This window comes from Mastigoproctus giganteus, chromosome 2, assembly GCF_048544385.1.
Source record: "Mastigoproctus giganteus isolate SK-2022 chromosome 2, ASM4854438v1, whole genome shotgun sequence".
Classification (NCBI taxonomy): Eukaryota; Metazoa; Arthropoda; class Arachnida; order Uropygi; family Thelyphonidae; genus Mastigoproctus; species Mastigoproctus giganteus.
In genome coordinates, this window is record NC_143576.1 from 104705837 (window position 1) to 104733581 (window position 27745).

General features: G+C 40.3%; 1 protein-coding gene across 1 annotated transcript in view; it reads left to right on the forward strand.

Moving 5' to 3' along the window:
- The window catches only part of LOC150089478 (uncharacterized), a 706048-nt gene that overhangs the window by 224577 nt on the left and 453726 nt on the right, over positions 1–27745 (forward strand). Inside the window, exon 4 of the mRNA XM_090389998.1 lies at positions 23939–24006. Coding sequence (XP_090246124.1) covers positions 23939–24006 — 68 coding nt within the window. The remainder of the gene's footprint in view (positions 1–23938; positions 24007–27745) is intronic.

Below are 27745 nucleotides of genomic sequence, written 5' to 3' on the forward strand. Positions count from 1 at the left end.
CTGAGTGGCTATTAAAAACAACTACATTTGGTGGATTACCAGTGTCTGTCACTCCTCACAATACCTTAAATTCATCTAAAGGAGTCATCACAGAATGGGACTTAATTACAGTGTCTGAGGAGGAATTAGTCCAAGAACTTAGCCATCAAAAGGTAATCGCTGCTAAAAGAATTATGACCAAAAAAGATGGAAATCTCATTCCAACTCGTTCCATCATTTTAACTTTTAGTACTCCTGATTTGCCATCTTCAGTAAAAGCTGGATATTTAAATTGTCGAATTCGTCCATACATCCCAAATCCTCTTCGCTGTTTCAAATGCCAGAAATATGGCCATTCACAGCAGGCATGCAGAGGTGACGCCATCTGTCCTATTTGTGGAGCTAAAGATCATACACAGGCAGATTGTCCAGCCGCAGTTCCCATTTGCCCCAACTGCAAAGGCAATCACCCCGCCTTTTCTAAATCATGTGAGATGTGGAAAACAGGTAGGACAATCCAAAAATACAAAGTAGAACATAAAGTCCCATATCCTGAGGCACGCAGACAAATAATGTTGACCATGCCAAGTCCATCATATGCCTCTCGAACCCGCAGTTTTCAAACAACTGCAATTCAAACAGATGTCTCAATACCGCCCAACGTCTCGCTAGCTAATTGGGTTAAAACAACCTTATCAACCACTGGAAAAGAAAATTCTAAAACTAAAACCAGCCATGCCACCAACACCCCAATTAGTATCCCAACTGCTACTGTGACAGTCTCAAATGATGCGGAAAGATTGAAACCCAATAAAGAATCTAAGGAAACTGATCCAACAACCAACACTATGGAAGTGGATGTACACCAAAATGATGAAGACCCTATTCTAGAACTCCATGCCAATGACACTATGGATACTGGACGTCCATTATTCCCAAAAAAAGACCGAAAAAAATGCCCTGCACATAAAAAACAGTCAGATGAATCATCTTCAGCCAAACCAAAATAATGCCTAACATCATACAGTGGAATTGTAGAGGACTAAGCAGCCATTCGGATGACATAAGAGATTTAATCTCTCAGTTTAACCCCATAGGTATATGCCTACAGGAAACATTCTTGTCACCCCAAGTTTCGCCGAAATTCTCAAATTTTATGATATACAGACGAGACAGAAGCCCAGAGTCTCCTGCCCGTGGAGGAGTAGCCATTCTTGTAAATACTAACATACCGTCCAGACCGATCCAATTAAGAACCAGCCTAGAAGCTGTGGCAGCTCGGATTGCAGTTGGTATTTCAGTTACCATTGTTTCGATTTACATTCCACCATCTCTATCACTGGCCCAATCAGAACTTGACAACCTCATCGCACAACTTCCAATTCCAATTTGTCTTTTCGGTGACTTTAATGGCCACCATCCATTGTGGGGATCAGCTACAATGGACAGAAGAGGCAAGTTGATCGAGGAATTTATATATAATAATGACCTAAATTTATTAAACTCTGGATCTCCTACCTACATCCACCTACCTACAGGATCTACTTCTCAAATTGACTTGTCAGTTTGCTCACCTTCCATCTTTCCAATCATGACATGGTCTGTATTAACTGATCCTTTTAGCAGTGACCACTTTCCGATCATTTGCTCCTTACAAACAGGAGTAACACCAAATCCTGATAAACGATCCTCTTGGAAGTTTAAAAAGGCGAACTGGGATGGCTATTCTGCTCAAATACTTCTAGACAGATCTTACGTTAAAAAAGAACCTATTGATGATGTAAATACTTACATCACCAATCAGATTCTGACTGCAGCAAATACTTACATTCCAAAATCCAAGACATATCACAATCACCGAAATCACTGGTGGAATGCAGATTGCTTCACTGCCAAACAGGAAAAAAACCGAGCTTGGAATAATTTCCGTAAGAATCCCACCACTAATAACCTCATTGCTTATAAAAGGTTTAAAGCAAAAGCAAGGCAGATTAGACGGAAAGCGAAACGAGACTCGTGGATCGCTTTTGCCTCAACAATCACAAAAGACACCGACACACGCCTCATTTGGAAAAAAATACAGGCACTAAATGGGAAATTCGCTCGTATGCCCTCTCCAATACTTCATTGGAAAGGGAAAGACCTATCTACAGCTGAAGAAGTTGCTAATGCACTTGCTGAATCATTTGCTACAATCTCTGCTTCTGCCTCCTATGGGTCCACATTTCAGAACATAAAAACTAGTGCAGAACGATATAAAATCAACTTTTTCACGAACCGTTCTTTCCCGTACAACCAACCCTTTACATTCATAGAACTTCAAGAATCGTTAAACAGATCTTCAAACAGTGCTGCAGGCCCAGATGGAGTTCATTATGTTATGCTGAAACATTTAATTCAAGAAGATTTGAGTACCATGTTAATCTTTTATAATCGGATATTCTCCGAAAATGCCTATCCTTCCTCCTGGCGTCATTCTTTCATTATTGCTTTACCAAAACCAGGAAAAGATCATTCCTGTGTTGAAAACTATAGGCCAATATCTCTTACGAGCTGCCTGGGTAAAGTTTTCGAAAGAATGGTTCACACTAGGCTTACTTACATCCTGGAGGCACAAAATCTCCTTCCAGATCATCAGTATGGCTTTCGGAAGAATAGATCAACGCTGGACGTGCTTATCAAAGCCGAATCTCATATCCGCAATGCCTTTGTCATGAAACAACATCTTGTCATGGTCAACCTAGATCTTGAAAAGGCATTTGACACTACATGGCGTCATGGGATTATTATGGACCTTTACCACTTGGGGCTTAGGGGCCATTTGCCGAAAATAATTCAAAATTTTCTGCAATTGCGTTCTTTTCAGGTCCGATATAAAAATGTACTCTCTGCATTTCACATTCAGGAAGAAGGAGTCCCGCAGGGATCGATACTTAGTCCAACACTATTTTCAATCCGAGTTAGCAGCATAACACGAGACATCCCAAAAACTGTTGAAACTTACATGTACGCAGATGACCTTACAATTTCTTGTCGATCTCAAAGTATGAACACCATCGAACGGCAGCTCCAACTTGCTATTACCAAAATACAATCGTGGACTTCACGGAATGGCTACAAACTATCAGAAAAGAAATGCACTCTCACCCACTTTTGCAAGAAACGAACTCTCCATCCCGATCCGGAATTACAAATAAACAATATTCCAATCCCGCTTGTAAGTACCATTAAATTCCTTGGAGTGATATTAGATAGCAAGCTGAATTTTCAAGCTCACATCTCTCATTTAAGAAATACATGTCTAAAGCATCTGAATATACTGCGATCAGTCTCGGCTATGTCATGGGGCGCTGATCGGTATACACTATTGCACCTTTATAGAACTTTAATCCGGTCACGGCTAGATTATTGTTGTCCGGTGTATGACTCTGCCAGGAGCACTACTTTACAACGTCTAAATATTGTCCAGCACAGTGCTCTCAGGACTGCGTTGGGCGCTTTTAAGACTTCTCCAATCCAGAGTCTCTATATCGAAGCACACGATCCTCCATTACATCTTCGTAGGAAATCATTATTGCTCCACTATGCTGCTAAGATCCAGAGTCTTCCATCTCACCCCAGTTGGGAGTATCTTTATAATACTCGGTGGGATTTGATATATGACAGCAAGCCAAATGAAAACAGACCTGCTTCACTAAGGATTAAAGAGCTTTCTCAGAGTTGGAATATCAATTTAAGCGATATTTTTCAGAACACAACTGCTCCTGTTCCACCTTGGACATACGTTTCTTCCTCCCACGATACACATTTTTTGGAGTGGGGAAAGAATACTGTACCTTCCTTTAATATCAGGCAGTTGCACTTAGCTCACACTACTCTGAACTCCCATGCCTGTAAAGTCTATACTGACGGATCCAAAACAGCTACTGCGGTTGGTGCAGCTGCAGTTTTTCCTTCTCTAACGGTTACAGCTTCACTACCATTAGTCTGCAGCGTCTTCACAGCCGAATTATATGCCATCAAATTAGCACTCAGTAAAATTATTGAACTTTCCATCTCACCTGTCATAATTTACACTGACTCGCTCAGTGCTGTTTCTGCCATAAGGAAGAATTTTTCATCTTCTCATCCTACCTTGAAACACATTCATTCTCAGCTATTTTCCTGCAGTGTGTCTAATCAATCAATCAGTTTTTGCTGGATCCCTGGCCATTCTGGTATTCCGGGAAATGAAAGTGCGGATCTTGCAGCTAAAAATCCTCATCCAGCTGGCCCAGAACATCTTCAGGTTCCTTACACTGATTATAAGCCTGTTATTCGCAAAGCAAGTTATGGCAATTGGTCACAGATCTGGAAAAGTAACACCAACAATAAACTTTACCAGATAAAGCAAGAACCAAAGCTGTGGCTCTCAGGCTTTCGACAAAACAGACGAGAGGAAGTAGTACTGGCAAGACTCAGAATTGGACACACTCATCATACTCATCTGTTCCTGCTACTGGGAGAAGATCCACCCCAGTGTTCATCCTGTGACAGTCAACTTACTGTTAGGCATTTCCTCTTCGATTGTCCCCTATATTCAACCATACGGTCAAACACTTTTCAGTCAGTCTCTAGGTTGAACCTCTCACATGATTTAACTCATATCCTGGGAAATGAAGCAAACATAAATGAACTTGTAATATTTTAAAAACGTATTGGACTATATAGGAGTATTTAATTTAACACCAACAGTGCTATATTTCGACTAAATAAACTATGAACAGACACAATTTGGCCTCAGTAGCCCTTGTGTCGTTAAGCTAAATAACAACAACAACAACCAGATTTTAGCAGCACTCGTTCTACCGCTTTTAACCATCTGACTGAGCCGTATACACTCAGTCAGATTTTATCCGACAATGACAACGTGTCTGCTGTTTTTAGCTATTTTAAATCGATAAAAGTTTTTAATTGTATTTAAAATTTATGTTATTGTTACGTCTTTATTGATTTATTTTTTTATATCTTTGTTATTATACATCTGGACATGGTGGCCTAACTACTTAGGTCACTGAATGTTTTAATTTTTTTTTTACATATGACCGGTATTTGGCGCATTATAGCCTCAGCTGCTTATGCGCCAATAAAACTCAAATCAAATCAAATCATATCTTATACTTTTTTATATAAACTTTAACGATAGTATCATTTTTATCTTTTTGACACGGTAGCCTGTTTTTAGACTGACCAATATTTTTGTATTAGTTTTATTTTTTTGATTTGTCGAATTATGGCCATAGCTGCCAATGCTCCATTAAAAACCAAACCAAACTAAACAGACGAGAAGAGGTTGTCCTTGCAAGGACACGCATTGGCCATTCCCATCTGACCCACCTCCATATGTTAACAGGGGATCAACCTCCTCACTGTCGTCATTGTTCTGCACTACTTACAGTGAAACACATTTACCTCGAGTGTCCCTACAATCATGCTGCTCGACTAACAAATTTTAAATCGGTTTTAACTCAAAACAATTCATTAGAGATGAATCATATTCTCAGTGATGACGCAAATTTATCCGATTTATTTAATTTTTTTAAACAAATTCATTTATATGAACTTATCTGACATATGACTGGAAAAAAAAATAAATAAAAAATATATCATTTGCAGAATTATTGTGACAGGCACATTTTGGCCTTAGTTGCCCTTGTGCCAATAAACTTCCATTAAACCAACCAACCAACCTAATCGAGATCATGACGCAGATAACACCTCTGCAAAAAGAGCCACAACTGAGGAAATACCACCACCATCAGTGACACCACTTTTCCTCATTTTCCATTCTACCGGAGAGCAGTCCAATGGAAAGATGTCACCCTTCTTCATCCAGAAAGGATTAGAAGGGTTGGCAGGTTCACCAAAATCTATAAAGACTGCGTTCTGGCGAACTTTTGGTCGAAGCTTCTACCACCAAGCAAGCGGAAAAAATCATAAAGTCTACTTCCATAGGGGGAATACCTATCATCGTAACCCCTCACGAAACTCTAAATTCTTCACGTGTCATATCAGAGTGGGATCTTCTTCATGTTTCTGAAGAAGAGATCTGCTCTGATTTAAAAGACCAAGGAGTCACAGCGTCAAGAGAATATCGATACGGAAGGATGGGAATCTCGTCCCTACCCAGGTTCTTATCCTCACGTATAACCCCACGACCTCCAAGTTCCATCAAGGCAGGCTATCTAAACTGCCCAGTTAGGATTTATATCCCAAACCCATTGCGGTGTTTTAGATGCCAAAAATACGGCCACTCACCAACGACTTGTCGTGGTGGCCCCGAGTGCCAAGCGAGTGACTATAGCGATTCCTAAGCGATTTTGAAAGCGATTTACTTAAAAGAGCGGTTGATTATAGAATAGTGTTATTTTTCTGAGCTTATTTAATTTTGCGCTTCTGAAGTAAAGAAGTTAGCGCACTTGACAGAAAGGCAAGACACCTTTCTTTTTGTATATAGGAATAACTTATTAACACACTAACAACTAATCTCTTTATCGCTTGGTCACTGGTGGCACCGCTCCTGCCTCCACGTGGCGGGGCTGGAAGTCTGGGAGAAGAAAACCACTCTCCCAGGGCTAAAAGGAGCAGTAATGGAAAACACAAAACAGTCTAGCCATGGATCTACTGATCCAGATGTAGATAGGCATGACCTAGATCATGACTTAAACCCATCCCATGCCAAGAGACAAAAAAAAGAAGGGACAGATTATTCTGCTCCTCTCTTTTTAATATTGCATTCCTCCACAGACCAACCACTGAGTAAGTTATCTCCATTTTTGATTCAGAAATGTCTCGAAAATGTGGCTGGCCCTCCAAAAATGGTTCGTCGATTAAGATCTGGAGATTTATTAGTGGAGATGAACGAACATAGACATGCAGAGAGACTCCTGAAAATTTCTACCTTTGGTGGAATTCCCACAAAGGTTACCCCACATGCCACCTTGAACTCCTCTAAAGGGGTAATATCAGAATGGGATCTCCTAAATGTATCGGAAGATGAACTTGTCCAGGAATTAAACAACCAAAATGTAATCCACGCCAAAAGAATTTTGATCAAAAGAGATGGAGAGCTTGTCCCTACTCGGACAGTTATACTGACTTTTAAAACACCAATTCTCCCCACAACTATAAAGGCTGGATACCTCAGATGTCATGTTAGACCATACATTCCCAATCCGGTACGGTGCTTCAAGTGCCAAAAATTTGGTCATTCACAAACGGTATGCAGAGGTGTAGTCACTTGTGCTGCTTGCGGTTCTAAAGAACACACACATACCGATTGTAACAAGGAAACTCAAAACTGTCCTAATTGCCATGGAAATCATTCTGCCTTCTCTAAGGACTGCGATCAATGGAAACGAGAGAAGAATATTCAGAAATATAAAATAGAGCATAAGGTGTCATATCAAGAGGCAAAAAAACAATTTACAACTCCTGTCAAATCATCTACGTATGCATCAATTACTCAACGACTACGCTCAATATCAACTCAAACTGACTGCTCAGTCCCTCCAAATATTTCTATATCTGGTTGGGCTAAATCAGTACTTTCTTCATCAAAGGAACACTCTCCCTCCAGATATGTAACAAAAGAAGTAAATACACCAGTAACAGTTCCTCCAGATAAGAATCCAAAACAGCAACAGAAAGAACAAATCAAGAGCTCTGAAAGAAGTGATAAATACAAACTCAGATCTGATACCATGGACATCGATGAAAAAGCAGGCGATGACGATACAATTCTTGAAATTCATCCAGAAGATGACATCGACACAGGCAGACCAGTATTCTCAAAGAAGGAAAAGGGGAAACTAGACAGGCGTAAGCAGACTACTTCACGGATGTTAGCAGACACCAGTTAAAACCAAACAATGAGTACAGTTATTCAGTGGAATTGCCGTGGGCTCCGTGGTAACGTAGATGACTTTTACGATCTATTAAGTAAATATAAGCCTGTTGCAGTGTGCCTTCAAGAAACCAATCTCACAAATACAGTGTCTATGACAATTAAACATTATACTATATATAGAAAAGATAGAAGTTCCTCTAACTCAGCTCATGGAGGAGTAGCAGTCATAGTGAACTCTGTAGTTCCCTGTAGACCTATCCCCATGCAAACATCTTTAGAGGCAGTTGCAGTTCGTGTCACCATTGGTATAACAGTAACATTAGTTTCGTTGTATCTATCGCCAAACCATTCATACAGCCTTGATGATTTAGATGATATAGTTAAGCAAATACCTGTTCCCTTTTGTATTATGGGTGACTGGAATGGCCATCACCCCCTATGGGGTTCCCAACATCTTGACTCTAGAGGACAGATAATAGAAAAATTTTTAGATAAACATAATCTAACTATTCTAAACACTGGTGATCACACATACATACACTCTCCATCTGGTTCAAGTTCAGCTATTGATCTTTCAATATGCTCCCCAACAATATTTCCTATCATAGACTGGACTGTTACTGACAACCCTTGTGGTAGCGATCACTTTCCTATCATCTGTACTTTTAGCTCAAGTTCTCCTCCCCAGAGAGAAATTAGGACAAGCTGGAAATTTGAAAAGGCTAACTGGACTAAATACCAGGAAATAGCTCGAATAGATACTGCCGTCATAACAACCCTCACAATTGATTCTGCAGTCAGGTATACTACACGAAAAATAATGAAAGCATCGGAGGCTGCTATTCCAAAATCTTCATCCAAAATCAGGCTTCATCCAAAAATGTGGTGGAATGAAGCATGTAACAATGCTAAAAAAGAAAGAAATAAGTACTGGAATCTGTTTCGAAAATATCCAACTACAGCCAACCTCCTACAGTTTAAGAGAGCCAGAGCTAAAGCTCGTCATATAAGACGAGAGAGTAAAAAAGAAGCATGGGCACGTTTCGCTTCCACCATAAACAGATCCACAGATACTTCTAAAATATGGAAAAAGATCAAACGAATTAATGGCAAATACACACAAACAATTTCTCCTATTCTACTCGTAAGAGGGAAGGAAATTTCTGAACCTCTGGAGATTGCCAATATCTTAGGTAATTCATTTGAAACACTTTCAGCTGTTGCCACATATGAACCAGCATTTCAATTGTTAAAATCCCGGACAGAAAAATACAAACTAAAATTTAATACTGCCGTCCCATATTCGTATAACCTACCTCTGACCATGATTGAATTGCGCAGTGCACTTTCCCAATTAAAGAATAGTGCTCCAGGCCCCGATGGAATTTTTTACACCATGATCTTTCATTTAAGTGAGGATTCATTAACTGCCCTATTACAACTGTATAACAGAATTTTTCTAGAGGAGTATTACCCTGCTAGCTGGTGCCATTCTTATGTGCTAGCTTTCCCGAAACCAGGAAAAGACCACACAGATCCCAGAAACTACCGCCCTATTTCTCTAACCAGTTGTCTGGGAAAAACATTAGAAAAAATAGTTAATGCTAGATTGACGTGGTTTCTAGAAACGGAAAACATTCTAAGTCCAAACCAACATGGCTTCCGGAGAAGAAGATCTACACTTGATCTCATTATCAAAGCAGAAACAAATATCCGGAACGCTTTCCTCAGAAACGAGCACCTAGTCATGATATGCGTTGACATAGAGAAAGCCTTCGATACAACTTGGCGATATGGGATTCTTCAGGACTTACATAAATGTGGACTTCGGGGTCATCTGCCGATATTCATTAAAAACTTTCTAGGCAATAGATCATTTCAAGTCCGATTCCATTCATCATTGTCTCGAGCATATGTACAAGAAGAGGGAGTTCCCCAAGGTTCAGTGTTGAGCGCTACACTCTTTGCCATTAGGATTGATGCCATAACCAAGTGTATACCTAATACAGTTGATGCATACCTATATGCTGACGATCTTGCCATCTCATGTCACTCTCAAAATATGCGACTAATTGAAAGACAACTACAAGGTACTATTAACAAAATAGTCTCTTGGGCCAAAAACAACGGATATCGACTTTCTAAACCAAAAACAACAGCAGTACACTTCTGTCGCAAACGTTCTTTACATCCTGATCCAGACCTACAGTTAGATTCTCATCGTATTACTTTCCAGCCTAGTATTAGATTCCTTGGTGTAATTTATGATAAAAAATTAAACTTCCTGGAGCATATAAAACATATCCGTACAAGTTGTCTTAGAAAACTAAATCTTCTGAGAGTAGTTTCCTCCATGTCATGGGGCGCAGATCGCTACATGTTGCTACAGCTATATCGATCGCTGATTAGATCCAGGTTAGACTACGGGTCTCCTGCATATGACTCGGCCAGACCGAGTGCACTTAAATGGCTCGATCCTGTACATCATAGTGCCCTACGAATTGCACTGGGGGCTTTTCGTACTTCACCAATCTTAAGTCTATATACCGAAGCCTATGAGCCACCGCTACATCTTCGACGACAAGTTCTGTTACTAAATTACGCAGCCAAAATCAGCAGTCTTCCACATCATCCCATATGGCAATATCTCTTTATACCCAAATGGAGTAAACTTTATGAAAGTAAACCACGGCTCAATAAACCATCTGGCATTAGGCTTCAAGCTCTTATCACAAGCTGGGGCCTGAATTTTACTAACATTCTTCAGGACACTAGCATGGAAACCCAGCCATGGCAAATGCCCCCGATACATATTGATAGACACTTTCAGCAATGGGGAAAGAATAACCTTCCAGATTCCAACATTAGACAAATTCATAAGACCCACTCCTCTGAGTTTAGCACTTTCATTCAAATATATACAGATGGATCCAAAATTGGTAGTAAAGTTGGTACCGCTGTAGTATTACCAAATATCACCATCTCCAGACAGCTTCCGTCTGAATGCAGTACTTATACCTCAGAACTATACGGCATTGTTCTAGCTCTAGAGAATATCAAAGAAGAGTCGTGTACCAAATCCATCATATATACGGACTCATTGAGTGCTGTTAATTCTCTACAGCGTCAATTCTTCCCTAGTCATCCGCTGGTACAAAAAATTTGGGCACAGCTACTAGAACTTCACGGACATGGACAGCTAGTAATATTTTGTTGGATCCCTGGACACGCTGGAATACTAGGAAACGAGCAGGCAGATCTAGCTGCTAAATGTGCTACAAATGTGATACCATCTAATTTCAGGACTCCTTATATTGACCATAAATCCATTATCAAACAGATGTATAAACAACAGTGGACACGCATGTGGCAAGGTCAAGCAAATAATAAACTTCTTGAAATCAAGAGAGAACCCAAGCAATGGCAATCCAGTCTGAGACGAAACAGAAAAGAAGAAACCATCCTAGCCAGATTACGCATTGGTCATACATTCCTCACACATAGCTACCTACTAACAAACGATGATCCTCCACAATGCAGCAACTGCTTATGTTCACTAACAGTAAAACATATCATCCTGGAATGCCCACTATATCTGCAAGAACGGAAATCTGCTTTCTTCTCTCATTTTCATAACTCCAGCCGGTTATCATTACAGAATGTTCTAGGAGATCGTGAGGACATGAATGACATTTTTCTCTTTCTAAAATTGATAAATAAATATCACAATATATGAACCATATCATGTGTAAGACAAACTAAGAAGATATTAGACAGTAACCAGTGCATTATAGCCTAAGTTGCTGATGCACCAACAAATTTAACAACAACAACAACAACAACAACTTGTCGTGGTAACCCTGCCTGTGCTCGATGTGGTGTAAAAGACCACGAGGGCAAGGAATGTTCAGCTCCAAAACCGATCTGTGTCAATTGCCAAGGAGAGCACTCCTCCTACTCTAGAGCATGTCAGCGGTGGAAGGATGATAAAGAAATACAAAAACTGAAAACAGACCTGAATATCTCCTACCCAGAGGCCAGAAAACGTATCCAACCAATAAATAGCGGGAAACCTTCATATGCCCAGAAGGTTTCTGCAAAGTGCACTATTGGGACACAAACTGAGATGACTATACCACCAAGAGAGAGAGTCATTCACCCCGATTGCACGCTATTTATTCAGTTCACAAAAGCCCACCAAAAAAAACACAGTCAGATGCCACTCCTATATCCGTACCTCCTAGTGCTCCACCACTACCAAAACCAAGAGGTAAAAAGCCTCCAGTAATAAAAGAAACAATGGATGTAGAGAACAAGGAGGTATAGGATGAATCAGTCTTGGACCACTTTGCGGAGGAAGAAATGGACACGGGACAGTGTCCATACTTCCACAAAAAAGATGAAGCCAAGACTGATAAAAGTAAGCCCTCAGCACCTCGGACGCCGCCTGACGGACCCACCAAGCCAAAATAATGGCAAAATTCCTACAATTGAATTGTCGTGGATTCCGGCGAAATACTGATGACATCAAGGCCCTCCTGCAAAAGCACGAGCCAGTTTGATTTTGCTTGCAGGAGACTTATCTAAAAGCAAATGATGATCCCACCATGTATAATATCACAATCTTTCGTAAGGATAGAATTGCGGATGGTCCTGCTCGTGAAGGAGTGGCTATCCTTGTGAGTAATCAGAACCTAGTTCAGCCCTTGCTAATTACAACCGGCATAGAGGCTGTTGCAATTCGCCTTACAGTGGGATTTTTATTAATGGTCTGCTCTATTTATTTGCCACCTGGGACTGACTTCTCCCAGGAAGACCTTGATGATCTTTTAACGCAGTTGCCTCCCCCTTTCTTACTTCTTGGAGATTTTAATGGACCCTGTGGGGTAGTGCTAACATTAATGGAAGTCGACGAGTCATAGAGCGTATGCTCAATGACAGTGCCCTTTCTCTTCTAAATACTGTAACAAACACCTTCTTGCACATGCCTACCCGTACCTTTTCTGCCATTGATCTCTCTATCTGCTCCCCTTCTCTACTCCCTTCACTCACTTGGGAATTGGAGGAGTGTCCATACTGAGTTGATCACTTCGCTGTGATAACCTTGTTCCACAGTGGGAGTCAATATCTTCCTTTTAGGTTACCACGGAGGAAGTTTCATCACGGTAACTGGAATGCCTTCCAACATCAGGCAAATTTTCATCTTAGCACAGTCAGTCAAGAGCCTATCAATGATGCAGTTAAGAACATCACAGAAAATACTGTCCAAGCAGCTGCTAATGCTGTCCCTAAAACATCAGCCCGGTTTCCACCATTTCCTAAACCTTGGTGGAATTCACAATGCACAGCAGCAAAAAAGGCTCAAAACAAAGCGTGAGGGATATTCCGCCGATATCCTACCACGACCAACCTTATAGCCTTTAAACGTGCACGAGCCAAAGCACGATATATCCGTCGTCAGAGTCAAAAGGAAGCGTGGATCCGTTTTACATCATCTATTAACCAGTCTACCAACTCTAAGGTAGTCTGGGATAAAATCCGGAAAATGAAGGGAAAATATACATCCCACCCTTCTTCAATCCTAGATTGTAATGGATGCACTATTGCAGATCCAACTGCAATAGCCAATGCTCTTGGGGAAACATTCTCTAACATCTCCGCAACATCCTCGTACTGACCAGCGTTCCTTGTCCTGAAATATAAAATCGAAAATCAGGCACTTACCCTTAAATCTAAGAGCATTTATCCCTACAACGGGCATTTCACTATTCAGGAACTGAAAAGAGACCTCGCTCTTTCTAAACCAAGTGCCGTTCGACCAGATGGCATCCATTATGAAATGATTAAACATCTTTCACCAAAATCTATGGATTGTCTGCTCCTTCTGTATAACAGAATCTTTATTGAAGGGCAGTTTCCGGACTCCTGGCGAAAGGCAATCGTTTTTTGCCTTTCCTAAGCCAGGAAAGGATCCAAAAGTCACCACCAACTATCGTCCTATTGCTCTGACTAACTGTCTGTGCAAAATCCTGGAGAGAATGGTTAATGTTCGTTTAATATGGTATCTCGAACCAAATGACCTTCTCTCCAATATCCAGTGCGGCTTCCAATCTAATAAGATGGTCCACCTTGGACCATCTTATTAGATTGGAAGCTGGATCATCCGGGATGCTTTCCTAAAACGCGAACACTTGGTGTCGGTGTTCTTTGACATGGAGAAAGCGTATGACACAACTTGGAGATTTGGCATCTTAAAAGATCTTAGGCGTCTTAAAACATCTTAAAAGATCTTAGGTATAGGTCTTAGGCGACGGCTTCCCGTTTTTATTAAAAACGTTAGAGCCAATCAATCTTTCCAAGTTCGTGTGGGATCCTCACTCGGCCCCGGGTGCCAAGCGTTCCGTGACCAAGCGATTTCTTTGCGTATCTCAAAGCGTTATCTCTAAAGAGCCTTCAAGTGATAGATTATATTTTGTTTCAACAACCGTTTTCTTTATTTATTAATTAGTGTAGCTCTTTTGCACTAGAAGAAGTAGGCAAAGGCCCAGAAAGGAAAGTTACCTTTCTGTTTTTTATTTCTAATAGTACTAACTAACTAACTTAGCCGCTTGGTCACCTTGTGGCACTGCTCCTGCCTCCCCGTGGCGGGGCCGGAAATCTGGGTGGTAAAACCAACCCCCAGGGCCAAAAGGAGCAAAACATGGACTGTGACAATTTTCCACCGATTAGGACTGCAAATCCAAATACACTAGATTTGCACATACCCGATAATGACTTATCCAATCCAAAGAGACTGAGGACGGATGCTCCCCGAATGGAAAACCCAAGTTTTCTGATTCTGCATTCGCTAACTAACCAATCGTTGGGTAGTTTATCACCATTCCTCATTCAAAAATGTCTTGAGAGCGTAGCTGGCTCCCCTAAAATGGTACGACGACTGAAATCTGGCGACCTGCTTGTTGAGACCACCAACTCAAAACACTCTGAGTCTCTACTCAGACTCACCTCATTTGGTGGAGTTTCAGTTAAAGTGTCCCCACATGCCACTCTTAATTCATCCAAAGGTGTTATTTCTGAATGGGACCTGATGAATGTATCAGAAGAAGAAATTGTTCAGGAACTGCAGGACCAGAAAGTCACACAGGCAAAACGAATTATGATGAAAAAAGATGGAGAACTCCTTCCAACTCGTAGCATAATTTTGACATTCAGCTCACCTAATTTACCTTCATCCGTAAAAGCAGGGTATTTGCATTGTCGCATTCGCCCATATATCCCGAACCCAATAAGATGTTACAAGTGTCAGAAATTCGGACACTCACAAACAGTCTGTCGAGGAGACCCCGTATGTCCTAACTGTGGTTCAAAAGATCATTCCCAGGCTGACTGTAAAGCCCAGGCTCCACTCTGCGCCAATTGTAAAGGTAACCATCCAGCCTTTTCTAAAAACTGTGAACAATGGAAATATGAGAAAAAAATTCAGAAATATAAAATAGAAAAGAAAGTTTCATTCCCAGAAGCCAGAAAGCAAATACAACTAATCACACCTAGACGCACGTATGCTGAAGCCGCTAAAAAGTTTCATTCAGTATCGGTGCAGACTGATACATCAATACCTCCAAATACCTCTATTTCAGAATGGGCTCGTTCTCTGCTCAGTTCTGCACCTCAACCTTCAAAGCAACAGATTTCTACTAGAGCTAACAATACACCAGTCACGATACCACCTTCTGCCGGTGCAGATCCCGTAAGATCCGTCCAAGCAGATAACGCAGATTCTAATCGAAAACAGACATTTGACTCCTCCCTTATGGATACTAATGAAATTTCCAATCAAGATGATACCGAAACCATTCTGGAGATCCATCCAGAGGATGAAATAGACCAAAGACCGGTTTTCTCAAAAAGAGAAAGGATTAAAATTGACCGTGCCAAACAGACTTCCAAAAAGCAGTCAGATTCAGTTCCTTCATCTAAATTGAAATAATGAACAACGTTGTCCAATGGAATTGTAGAGGCTTTAGGAGCAACATTGATGACATATACGACATAATTAAGCAGCATAAACCAGTGGGCATCTGCCTACAGGAGACATATCTGACTCCTCAGGTATCTCCTTTGATAAAAAACTATACTCTTTTCAGACAAGATAGACCTATTGCAAATAATGCTCGTGGTGGAGTAGCCATACTCATAGATTCGCGAGTCCCATGCAGACGCATTTCTTTACAAACCTCTATAGAAGCCGTTGCTACCCGAATAGCAATTGGCATCACTCTGACTCTTGTTTCGATCTATCTACCACCCAATCATCCGTGTACTATTCACGAACTTGAAAATCTTATAATGCAGTTGCCAACCCCTTTCTGTTTATTGGGCGACTTCAATGGACACCATCCATTGTGGGGTTCTCCCAATGCAGATGGACGAGGGCAACTCATTGAAATGCTCATTGACAGACAAAACTTAACCATCCTAAATACTGGTTCACCCACTTACATCCATCTCCCAACAGGAACAGTGTCTGCAATAGATCTATCAATATGCTCTCCGATCCTCTTTCCTAATATTGAGTGGACAGCTCTAGATGATCCACTAAACAGTGACCACTACCCATTAATCTGTAAGATCCAAACATCACGCTCTTCAACTGCAAAAAACCAAATAAAATGGAAATTTACCAAGGCAGATTGGGCCAAGTATACCTCTCATGTTTCATTTGATAAACAGATCATTGAATCCTTCCCAATTGACACAGCCACTGATCATATCACCAAAGAAATTCTAGCAGCTGCATCCATTGCCATCCCACAATCACAATCAGTCACCTACAGACCCATAAATTATTGGTGGAACGATGAATGTAAGAATGCCAAAAAAGAAAAAAACCGAGCGTGGAATATATTTCGCAAATACCCTACTACCAACAACCTTATAAATTATAAGAAACTAAGAGCCAAAGCCCGACACATCAGAAAGGAAGCTAAAAAAAACTCTTGGATCCGATTTGCGACTTCAGTAAATAAAAATACTGATGTAAGAACAATATGGAAAAAAATAAGACAGCTAAATGGCAAATTTCCTCCATTATCCTCGCCAATATTCAACTGGAATGGACAGGAGCTCTCTAGTCCTGCAGAAATTGCGAATACTCTAGGGACAATATTCTCCCAGTTGTCTGCCTCGAACTCGTATGATCCGTCATTTCAGAAGATCAAAGCCTCAGCCGAAAAATCAAAACTTAACTTCAAAACCGCTGCTTCTCTACCATACAATCAGACACTTACTATGATTGAACTTCAAAAAGCTATATATTCCTCAAAGAACAGTGCTGCTGGTCCAGACGGAGTATATTACATAATGCTTCAACACTTAGACAATAAATCACTGTCATTGCTGCTGACCTTTTACAACCGTATATTCATTGAACATTCATACCCCACTCGCTGGCATCACTCCTATGTAGTGGCAATTCCCAAACCAGGGAAAGATCATTCTATCCCTCACAATTATAGACCCATCTCTCTTACCAGTTGTTTGAGTAAAACATTAGAAAAAATTATACACCGCCGATTAACATGGTATCTGGATTCAAAACATCTAATCTCTGATAACCAGTTTGGTTTCAGAAAAAATCGCTCATCCCTAGATCTTATGGTTAAAGCTGAAACAAATATCAGGAATGCATTTATACGAAATGAACATCTTGTCATGGTCTGCCTTGACATAGAGAAGGCCTTTGACACCACCTGGCGTTTTGGTATCTTAAAAGATCTTCATTCCCTTGACCTGAGAGGTCACTTACCATGCTACATACAAAACTTCCTTCAGTATAGATCTTTTCAAGTTCGCTATAGAGAAGTCTTCTCACAAATCTATATACAAGAGCAAGGAGTACCACAGGGCTCAGTTCTCAGTGCTACTTTATTTGCATTGAGAATAAATCATATTACCAAATGTATTCCCAAGACTGTGAACTCATATCTCTATGCTGATGATCTGACTGTTTCCTGCAGTTCGCCGAATATGAACTTCATTGAAAGGCAACTACAAATCTCACTAAACAATATTGAACTATGGATGACACAGAATGGTTACAGACTATCTCATCAAAAATCGAGTGCCATTCACTTTTGTAACAAACGAGGGATGCATCCTGACCCAGAGCTACACCTAACAAATCATCCTATCTCAGTTATGAGTAGCATTCGCCTCCTCGGTCTAATTTTTGATAGGAAACTTAATTTTTTAGAACATATCAAATATCTCCGGACAACCTGCCAGAAAAAAATGAACATTCTCAGAGTTCTTTCTTCTACAACATGGGGTGCTGACCGTTACACCTTACTTCACCTGTATAGAACTCTAATTAGATCTCGTCTTGATTATGGAGCCCCGGTGTATGACTCTGCTAGGGAGAGTGTGCTAGTACGGCTTGCTCCTGTTCAACATTCTGCCCTTAGGATTGCTACAGGTGCTTATAGAACATCGCCAGTACAAAGTCTCTACGCCGAAGCCCATGAAATTCCACTCTGCCTCAGAAGGAAGATGTTACTTTTGAATTATGCCGCTAAAATTCAAAGCATGCCTACCCATCCAATTTGGCCTATACTTAGTGATCCACAGTTTAAAATGTTCTACAGAAATAAACCCAGAGCAGTCCAACCTACTGGCATCAGATTGCAGGCTCTATCTGAAAGCTGGAATGTGCACCTTGAAAAAGTCCTCCAAGATCCAAACACTTCAGTTCCCCCATGGTCCTGGGTTAATCCATCCTGTGACAATTACTTCCTGAACTGGGGAAAAGATTCCCTTGCAAATATTAACGTGCGACAACTTCATACTTCTCACACACAAAATTATCCGCATTTCATGAAAATATACACAGATGGATCAAAGTCTGATAGTGGAGTAGGTGCTGCAGCAGTTTTCCCTTTTAACACCATCTCTGTATCTCTGCCTACTGAATGCAGCAGTTATACAGCTGAGTTATTCGCCATTAAACTTGCCCTAGAAAATATTATTCATTGCTCCATTAAAAAAAGTATAATATATACCGACTCGCAGAGTACACTAGTAGCCCTACAAAACATCTCCTCACCAACCAATCCTTTAATACAAACCATAAGAAGTAAGATGATTCTTATTCAGGAACGCCAACAAGTAGTCATCTTCTGCTGGATCCCAGGTCACACTGGGATCCCAGGAAACGAATGCGCAGACCATGCTGCAAAACATCCATCTAACCCATTATCTTCAGGCTTTTGTGTTCCATATGTTGATTACAAACCTATGATACGAAGGACATGTAAGGAACAATGGACACTTCTATGGCAAGCTCAAACGGGTAATAAGCTATTGGAAATAAAATCAGGACCACAGTTATGGACCTCTAGTTTTCGTACTAACAGAAAGGAAGAAGTCATCTTAACCAGAGCACGAATCGGCCACAGCCAGTTTACTCACCTATTTCTCCTTACAGGAAATGATCCTCCACAGTGTTCTCAATGCAACTGTCAGCTAACAATGAAGCACATTCTTGTTGAATGCACTCTGTACAAACATGCTCGGCAATGTTCATTCAGCTTCCTTCCAAATCTAAAAGAACCTCTAAAACTCTCTCACATCATAGGCAACGATGCTAATCCCTTGGAGTTACTCTGTTTTCTTAAACGAATAAAACTATATGATCGTCTCTGACTGTTTCCATAACAGTCACCATTGATAACTTTCATATCACTGATAGGCGCAATATGGTCTAAGCAGCCCTTGCGCCAAAAATAACAATAACAACAACAACAGATCCTCACTCTCTCTTTCCGTTTGCCAAGAGGAGGGAGTACCACAGGGATCAGGTTTAAGTGTCAGGCTTTTTTGCCATCAAAGTAAATTTCATCACAGAACAACTTCCTCCAACCGTAAACAGTGTCCTCTATGTTGATGACTTTACCATATTTTGTCAGTCATGCAACATGAGGGTTATTGAAAGGCAAATGCAAAAATCCATTGATAGTCTGAATTCCTGGGCACTTGCTAATGGCTGCAGGTTCTCGCCGGAGAAGACCGTTTGCGTACACTTTTGTCGTAAGCGTAATCTTCATCCTGAACCTGAATTAAGGCTCGGACAAAATGCAATTCCAGTAGGGGCGTACACTAAATTTTTGGGACTCGTGTTCGATAAAAAGCTGACCTTTCTGGATCACATCCGTCAACCTCGTACAAATTGCACAAGAGGGCTGAATTTTCTGCGCTCTCTTTCCTCTACATCTTGGTGTGGGGATCGATGCACCCTACTACGCATCTACCGTGCACTTGTACGATTCAGACTAGATTACGGGTCCCTGTTATACAATTCGGCCAGAGACAGTGTACTTCGTTGGCTGGATCCTGTACTTCGTTGGCTGGATCCTGTCCATCGTCTGGCTCTCCGTACCGCTATTGGAGCGTATCGAACATCTCCTGTCCAGAGCTTATACGTCGAAGCAAACGAACCGCCGTTATCGATTCGACGTAAGCAGTTGTCTCTAAAGTATGCTTTAAAACTGAAGTCCTTGCCAGACCATCCTACGTGGCCATTCGATTTTCAGCCACGATGGGAAAATTTGTACAATACCCGTAAGACTGCCAATCGTCCTTTTGGTATTCGTCTCTAAGAGCTACTCAAAGAACTTAATATCAAGGTAGACAAGGTTGCCGAAACACCAAAGCAACCCCTTCCACCCTGGCCTGCTCAAATTCCAAAATGTGACTTGTCCCTTCGAAATTGGGCAAAGTCGGACACTTCATCATTTGTCTACCTGTAACTTCATTCAGCACACCGAGCTGAACATTCTGACTTCTCACCAGTTTACACAGACGGTTCGAAGTCTGAATCATATGTAGGATCTCCTGCTGTCTTTACAGCCAGCACTACATCGGAGCAGATTCCCACTGAGTGCAGCATATTTACTGCAGAGCTGCACGCTATAGAGTTAGCCTTGGATCACATTAGTAAATGCCAATACCAACGGTTCATTTTATATTCCGACTCCCTTAGCGTGTTACAGGTTTTAATATCTGTGAGGTATAATTCTCATCCAGTTCTGTCTAGTATCCAGCGGAAAATTCACTTCCTCCGTGAATGTGAATATGATATCCGCTTCTGCTGGATTCTCAGCCACGTTGGGATCAGGGGAAATGATTTGGCTGCCACCGCAGCCAAATCAGCAACTCCCAATAATAACCGCTGCCTGTTAGTCCCCTATACAGACTACAGGCAAATAATAACGAGAAGATACACTCCCAATGGCAAGATTCATGGAATAGACAGACTACGAATAAATTATATCGTATAAAGCCTGTAATTGAACCCTGGCAGTCTAGTCTGCGCAGGAATCGTAAGGAGGAAGTTGTTCTTGCCCGGACCCGCATAGGACATAGTCATTTGACATATTCGTTTTTGCTGAGGGCTGCGGCCCTCTTATGTGTGAGTCCTGTGGCACAATATTATCAATTATGCACATTTTAATTGACTGTCCAGATTTTAGCAATATCCGTTTTACTGCTTTTAATCGTCTGACTGAACCATATACACTCAGTCAGATTTTTGCTGACAATGACAGTGTCTGCTGTTTTTAGCTTTTTTAAAATTAATAAATATTTTTAATTGTATATAAAATTTACATTGTTCTTTTATATATTTGTTATACCTTTTTGACATAGTGACCTAATTAGGTCACTGAAAGTTTAAAATGTTTTATAAATGACCTGGTCTTGGCGCATCATAGACTTAGCAGCTAATGCGCCAATAAAATCAAATCAAAACCAAACCAAACTCATTCAGATTTTATCCGACAATGACAATGTGTCTGCTGTTTTTTGCTTTTTGACATCAGTAAATCTTTTTAGTCACATTTAAAAAATCTACCTTATTATAGTTACTTGTTTGCTGATATTTATATTTTAGTTTATACTTGTTTTCATACCTTGACTTAGTGACCTAAATTATTAGGCCACTGAAAATTTAATTTTTATGACCAGGTTTTGGCGCATTATAGCCATAGAGTGCAGTATTTTTAGCGCTGAACTGTTTGCAATAAGTCTCGCCCTAGATCACATTGCCAAAACTTCCCCCGTAAAAAGTATCATTTTCACAGACTCGTTAAGAGCAATATATGCTTTACAGACACAAGATCGTCCATCTCATCCGTATGTAAGAAAAATTCTTTCCTCCTTATCACACCTTACAAAAACCAACCAAAGAGTTAGATTCACTTGGATTCCTGGACATTCTGGAATACTAGGCAATGAACGTGCGGATGATGCTGCAAAAAATCCGTCTAACAAAAATTCTCACTTGCATAAAATACCGCTCAATGACTTTAAAAACATCAATCTAAAAGCCTCTGAAAATATATGGACGCAGACCTGGAAATCTCAAACAAACAATAAATTATACCAAATCAAACAACAGCAGAAATCCTGGAAATCAAGTTTTCGGTCAAACAGACATGAAGAGGTTATCCTCGCCCGACTTCGCATCGGACATACATATTTAACACACTCTTACCTCCTAAGAAAAGACGATCCTCCACAATGCCCTCAGTGTCTGACCACACTAACAGTGAAGCACATCATCTTAGAATGTCCACGATACCAAATTGCTCGCCAATCAGCTTCCAAATCGCATTCAAATGAACCATTAAGCCTTGAACTCATTATGGGAGAAAAATCAAACGTCAGTGAACTCCTTTCATACCTCAGCTTAATAAACTTAACTAATCATATATAATATGGTAAATCAGTAACAATATAACAGGAAATAACAAAACTTGAACAGGCGCAATATAGCCGAAGTTGCTCTTGCGCCACTAAACTCCAAACAACAACAACAACAGCATTATAGCCTTATTCGCTAATGCGCCAATAAAACCCAAGCAACAAACAAACAAGCTTATAAGGCACAATTTTCAGATCATTGCTTTCTATATACAGATGGATCAAAAACTGATTGTCATGTGGGAGAGGCAGTTTACTTTTCTGACATCACATTGGCCCAAAAACTCCCAAAAGACTGTAGCATTTATATTGCAGAACTGCAAGCCATTAGGTTAGCACTAGACGAAATCGACCAGTTTTCAAAACACCATAATTTTTACTGACTCCCGTAGTTATATGACAAAATACAAAATATCAGTTCTAACAATCATCCACTACAACGGCAGATTCAATACAAAATATCAAAACTCCTTGAACAACGTCGTAATATTAGATTTTGCTGGATCCCAAGTCATGTCGGAATACATGGTAACCAGCAAGCAGACAGAGTTGCCAAACAAACAAACAACAATATTTCTGCTTCAGAATATATCCCTTTCTGAGACTACAAACACGTTATTGATCACAGTGGGATACATCACTGGCAGCGGCAATGGCAAGTACTTACCACTAACAAATTGCATCAGATTAAAAGATTACTCCAACCATGGAAATCCAGCATTCAGAAAAATAGACGCGGTGAAGTTATACTTCCTAGATTAAGGATAGAACACACGGATTTCAGTCACTCTTATCTTTTGCGAGGAGAGGATACGCCCCTATGCCCTATCTGTCACACACAACAAACAGTAGATCATGTATTGATTACTTGTCCAGCTTTTGCAGATTAGCGCCGAAACTCCTTCAAAGAGCTAATCAAACATCACTCACTCTCAAAACCATACTGGAAGAGAGAAAAAAATATAGCAGATGTTTTCCAGTTCCTCAAGAAAATAAATTACTATAATCAAATATAAAACTAAATATTATCTCTAAAGCAAGCTATAGTCATTCTCTGTTACTCTTGGAAATTATTAGCAGCAATATACGAATTAGAACAAAACCGTTATATAAAATCTTACAGGCGCATTTTAGCCGCAGTAACTCTTTCGCCAAGAATTTTTAAATCAAATCAAATATTTTTTTCCTTTCTCTGTTACTTAAATACTATGTTTTCGACATGTGCACATTAAACTGATATTTCTATGAATTATCCGTTTAACGTGTACACGTCAAACCTGCTCTGAAGGGAATAAAACAATTTTTTTTTTTCAGCCAGTCCGGTGGATCTCCTCCTCAAAGCGGCATTTTCTCATTCCTGCATTACATCGGATCAATTCTATGTAAGTCATAAGTAAAAGTAATTTACCACACGTTGAGTAAGAACCCAGGAAGAAAAATCACATTTTTCTTAGTGTATTAATTAATTTTTTCACTAACAAACTAATCTCTCCAGGCGCTTGGACACTAGGTGGCACTGCCCTGCCCCCCCCCACCCCGGGCGGGGCTGGAAACTTGAAAGGAAAAAATAATCCTTTTGGGACAAAGAGGAGCAGAATTGGACTCTACAAATCAGGTTTCATTTGGATCAAACTGAACACAATTGGCAGCAAGACGATCGAATCGCATCTACTGGCAAGAGACAAAAGAAAGATGTGACCCAGACTATCACTACACACTTTCTAATATTACATTCCTCATCAGACCGGCCAATTAGCAAACTTTCTCCATTTGTAATAAATGCTGATTTTTTTCTATTTTATTGGCCTAAAAACGACTGCGATTATACTGCGCCAAGAAAAGATTAAAACATCAAGAAAGATAAATTCTGGTAACCTTTAAAAAGGTTAATTCGTCGAATTGTTATTTATATATATATATATATATATATTAATAGCTTGTAAAAATTTAAAAACTATCCAGAATTTAAAAGAAATAGACCAACCGTTTAACTATAGTGGTTTAGCACTGAATGTACCAAACGATACGACACTGTAAAATACTCCTCGACGTGGGCACCTGTACGTGGTGAGGGGGCCCCGGGTGCCAAGCGATTGACTGAGCGATTTCTCTTTGTGCTTTCACTGCGACTTTTTCATTGGTGAATTCTGCGTTCTCTTTTACGTTCCTCTCGTTGAGAAATACTTTTATTTAGTAGCTCTTTTATCAAAAGTACTGGTAGAGAGCAAGGAAGGAAAGTAACCTTTCTTTATTTTTCATATTTAATAGATTAACTCCTACTAATTTCGCTTGGTCACTCCAGGCACTGCTCCTGCCTCCCCGTGGCGGGGCCGGTAACCTTGGCAGAAAAGTTCATCTGCCAGGGGCTAAAAGGAGCCAAAATGGAACAAAATATGTTTCCTTCTTTACAACCGACAAGCAGTCGGCTAGACACAGAACAGGAACATGACTCTTCACATGCAAAGAGGTTAAAAACCATTTCCTCTGCGACCGAGTTTCCTGCATTTTTAATAATGCATTCATTATCAGAACAGCCTCTTAGTAAGCTATCCCCCTTTCTTATCCAAAAACACTTGGAAAGTATTGCAGGGTCTCCCAAGATGGTTAAGAGATTGCAATCGGGGGACTTACTAGTAGAAACTGTCAACTGTAGGCATTCTGAAAAACTCCTGAAAGTGACAAACTTTGCAAAAATTCCAGTAAAGGTAACTGCCCATGCAACCCTAAATACATCTAAGGGTGTTATATCTAGTTGGGACCTTTTGAATGTGACAGAAGAAGAAATTAAAGAAGAGCTAAATGAGCAAAATGTAATTGCTGTCAAAAGAATTATGACTAAAAGGGACAATATACTCACACCCACCAGAAATATCATTCTTACCTTTAGCAGTCCAAATCTACCCTCATCAGTAAAAGCAGGATATCTAAATTGTCGTATTCGTCCTTACATTCCTAATCCGTTGAGATGCTATAAATGCCAGAAGTATGGCCATTCTCAGACGGCATGCAGAGGGAACCCAGCCTGTCCCAACTGTGGCTCTTCTGATCACAATCAAAATGACTGTTCAGCAAAAGAAATGACTTGTCCTAATTGCAAGGGTAACCATCCTGCTTACTCTAAAACATGTGAGAAGTGGAAAATGGAGAAAAAAATTGTAAAATATAAAGTCGAAAACAAAGTTACTTATCAGGAAGCAAGAAAATTAATTGCACCCAGTATATCTAACCGTAGCTATGCCAGTATTGCAAAAAAAATTAAAAAAAAAAAAGCCACGCAAACTGATGTTACTGTTCCATCCAACATATCAATCTCTGACTGGGCTCGAGCTGTTCTTTCTCAGCAGCAGTCCAATATCCAGAAGCACTCAGACCAAGCAAGTAATACGCCTCTTACGATCCCAGCAAAATCTCCTCATTCACCAGTGATTGCTACTACTCCAAATATTCCCAGTTCAACTTCAAAACAGAGTATTCAGGAAACATCGATGGATCAAGAGTACTCATCTAAACAGGAAGATCCCATTCTTGAAATATTTGCAGAAGAAGAAGAAGAAGATATGGACACAGGTCGACCCACCTTTCCAAAAAGAAATAAACCAAAGCCAGAACGCCACAAGACAGCCACGTCAGGAACAGCTTCTTCTAAACCCAAATAATGCCTTATATTTTACAGTGGAATTGTAGAGGCTTTAGAGGCAACATTGATGACATTCAGTACTTAATTAGACGCTACTCTCCAGTGGGTTTCTGTCTCCAGGAAACCTATTTAACTGCTAAAATTTCTGTTTCTATAAAAAACTACTCAGTTTATCGAAGAGATCGCAATACATCTGACTCTGCTCGTGGTGGTGTAGCTATTTTGATTAACTCAAAGATCCCTTCTAGCCAAATCATACTTCAAACCCAAATTGAAGCCGTTGCTGTGCGTCTGATTGCTGAGATTGCATTTACGCTAGTCTCGGTCTATCTGCCACCAAACAATACCCACTCTTATAAAGGTATCGAAGAACTTTTAGTACAGCTACCCTCCCCAATCTGCTTGCTAGGGGATTTAAATGGCCACCACCCTTTATGGGGATCCTCTAAATTAGATAGACAGGGCCGACTGATTGAAACTCTACTAGACAAACAAAACCTTACCATTCTTAATACTGGTACACACACCCATATACAGTTACCTACTGGACAGACTTCCGCAATTGACCTCTCGATTTGTTCTCCGATACTGTTTCCAGTCCTTCAGTGGTCCGTTATGGATGATCCAATGGGAAGTGACCATTTTCCAATTGTCTGTAACCTGCTAACTACACAATCACCAATAGACCAACCCTGCAGAAAATGGAAATTTTCTAAAGCCAAATGGGCGAAATTTCAATCAGCAATAATTCTGGACAAAGAAACTATTCAGCTACAACCTATAGACGAAGTAACTGATTATATAACATCCCATCTTTTAGTTGCAGCAAAATACTCAATTCCATTATCAAACCCCCAAACCCGACGGCACTTCAACTACTGGTGGAACGAAGAGTGCACGAAAGCAAAGAAGGAAAAAAATAAAGCATTCAATTTATTCCGTCGATTTCCAACGACAGTTAATTTAATTAGTTACAAGAAGTTAAGGGCAAAAGCGCGGTTCATTCACAGGCAAGCCAAGAAAGATTCTTGGACTCGGTTTGCATGTACTATCAACAGAAATACCGACTCCAGATTAATATGGAAGAAAATTAGACAACTTTCTGGGAAGTTTCCAATCAACCCTTCCCCAATTCTTTCATACAATGGGCAAGAACTCTCTGGTCGTCTAGATATAGCGAATGCCTTGGGTAAAACCTTTGCCGAAGTCTCTGCTGCCTCAAATTACACTCCGCAATTCCAAAAAATTAAGACCTCCACCGAACAGAGGCCCATCAACTTTAGAACCTCACTATCACTTCCATATAATCAGCCTCTTGAATATTGTGAACTTCTACAAGCTATCAGTACAACACGAAACAGTGCAGCTGGGCCAGATGGCATATATTATGTCATGCTGCAACATCTCGATGAGCAAAACTTACAAATGCTGCTAGTCTTCTTTAACCGGATCTTCCTGGAAAATATTTATCCAACCTCTTGGCA